The sequence below is a fragment of the Fopius arisanus genome, unplaced genomic scaffold (assembly GCF_000806365.1).
Source record: "Fopius arisanus strain USDA-PBARC FA_bdor unplaced genomic scaffold, ASM80636v1 scaffold00010, whole genome shotgun sequence".
Classification (NCBI taxonomy): Eukaryota; Metazoa; Arthropoda; class Insecta; order Hymenoptera; family Braconidae; genus Fopius; species Fopius arisanus.
The window spans coordinates 1,033,842-1,036,249 of NW_011887749.1; the positions used below are offsets into that span (position 1 = coordinate 1,033,842).

Sequence of the window (2,408 nt, forward strand, 5' to 3'; positions counted from 1 at the left end):
ATTTGATCTCCTCGATGATAGCTAGAAATACAATATTCCTCATTATATCTAGGCATGAATGCACAATTTCATGTGTCTCGGTACAATCCATCACCGATCAAAGCATGAGACAGTCTCAACTCAAGAAAATCCAAGGATTTTAAATTAAACATGAAAAATCAATACATTTTTCCCGTGTTCGAATTTATTTAATATTATTACACTCACCTGTCATGTGTTCTCTAATTAAACCCCGAATATCACCCAATTAGACTAGTCAGAACTATTTAGAATATAGAACCGAGATAATTCATCACCCAAATACGAATCATTAAAATAGATTACATTGACACGAATTAACATCATGACTCGATCCCATTTTTAGTTGAATCAGTTGAAAAAAATTCTCATATCATTTTCATTGGTGCATTATCATTAATTTATGTGTTGTGGTACTAACTGATTAATTGTCAATTACAGAACAATCCGCTAACATAAAAAAAAAACTAAGTTATCCGTTGAAAAATCGGGATAATTTGACAATTCATGAAAATTTCAATTTTTTTCATTCGTTTTTTAATTTTTTTGCGACCTTCAACGAGACGCATATTGGATTATTATTCACTGGGGAAATTCCAAAGTAATTAAAAACTATCATTCTGTTTCCAATAATAATCAGAAGATTTCCGGTTGTCAATTAATAAAAAAATTGCTTTTATTTCTCATTTCTTCTTGCACCAAAGAATACTAACTTGTTTAATTCATTAGGAATTCCGAGAAAAATGAAAACTGAAAAATATTCTCATCACTATGAAATTTCCACAGTGAAAGTTCATTTATTTATCGATTTTTTTCCCATCCGTTGAATTATTCCAATACCGAAGAAGCGAAATGGAACCAGGCGATTTAGCTAATAGAGTTTTTGAGGAATATCTCTAAATCTAAAAGAGATACCGATTTTTTTGTAAAGCCCTTTTTTATAGCTCTCATTCCTCTCTACAAAAAGGGTTCAGTGAAGAATTTCGCTGTCGGCCTGCGATTCAGAGAAATTCCCTGAAAACTTGACGGTTCGCTACTGATTTGATAACAGTCGAAGACAGTTACATACAAGATTGATAAAAAGTGAATATCTAACAAAAAAAATAACACTATAGACGTGTTGTGTCGGAATGTATGTGATGCACCCCCTTCTGTGAATGTATCCTGGTGACTTGCAGACTCAGACCAGGAGGAGCAATCTCACAGCACTGGCCGACGTATCATCCGAAAACCTCTTGGTAAGTTTTTCGCCATTCCCACTGAATCAGGTGAATAAAATAGTTTGTCATTAATTATGTGACTGAATGGAATGGGACAAGAGGATTTTACTAATTCTCATTTATATTATATGGACGGAAGCGGAGGATTGCGCTTTAAGAGGATTATACACGTGAATTTTATTTAAAATTGTCATGAGTTATTGATGTCAGTGGGCGTAAGTTCTCGTTACAACTTGTTCGTTACAACTTGGATTATCCAATTTCTGGAGGGCTTTTTGAGAAAATCAGCTGATGCAAAGCAATGACTGTTATATTTAAAAATGAATTAATTTTGTTACATTGTGATAAATGAAAATTCTAGCTTGACGAGAGCTTCAAAGTAACAAAATTGACGTTAACTATCAGCAAAATAACATCCAACAGATTGAATCACCTGTTGAATTCCTCCGTTTCAAATTCCAGCTCGAGAACATTAAAAAAATGGATCCATTCAGTCACACGAAAAATTCCATCCAACTATTCCCCCACAATCACAATCTCCGGGGAAAAAAAAGTATTTACGTATTTACGCACTAGTATTTCACTGCAGAATTAGTTCTCATCGTGATATTTAGCAATATTCTAGCACAGTAGCTGAAGATCGTTAGAGAGACCACAAAAAGTCTAAAAAAATTCACTGAAATCCATAAAATGCCTGAAGAGATGATTAAATATCTGAAAAAATCTCGTTTTCCAGACTTCGAAGCTGGTGAGGATGGTGATGACTCGAGTGGAGGTGGAAATTCATGGCGAGAGGAGTTGCAACGGAGATATCAGCAGGACAGTGATTTTCTGGCTGAATTGAGGGCTAGGAATTCAAGTGTCTCCCAGACACCATCAGCAACACCATCCAGTGAACAGGAGCAAGAGCGAGGGGAACGAGAGGAAGCAGAGGGTGAAAAAGAGACAGACGCCGAGACCGAATGGGCAGAGGCTGTTAAAAGATGGGTTAATCGATAAAGTCCAAAAACCACCAAGAAGTCGGATGTCAAAAGATCACACAAAAATATTAGAACCTGAATTACGATTTAAAAGTCGTAAATTACGCGGTTTTGTATTATTCATTACAATTTCAAATGCGCAAATTACGATTTAATTTCGTAATTTATGCCTCACAACGCGTATTACGGT

General features: G+C 35.2%; 1 protein-coding gene across 1 annotated transcript in view; it reads left to right on the forward strand.

The window, feature by feature from the left end:
• Positions 1–2,402, forward strand: part of LOC105262716 (dystrobrevin beta) — a gene marked incomplete in the record, with an annotated part of 21,604 nt that extends 19,202 nt beyond the window's left edge. Inside the window, 2 exon segments of the mRNA XM_011298436.1 lie at positions 1,197–1,256; positions 1,975–2,402. Of these exon segments, the coding sequence (XP_011296738.1) occupies positions 1,197–1,256; positions 1,975–2,237 (323 nt within the window).
• Between the last annotated feature and the right edge of the window lie 6 nt (positions 2,403–2,408).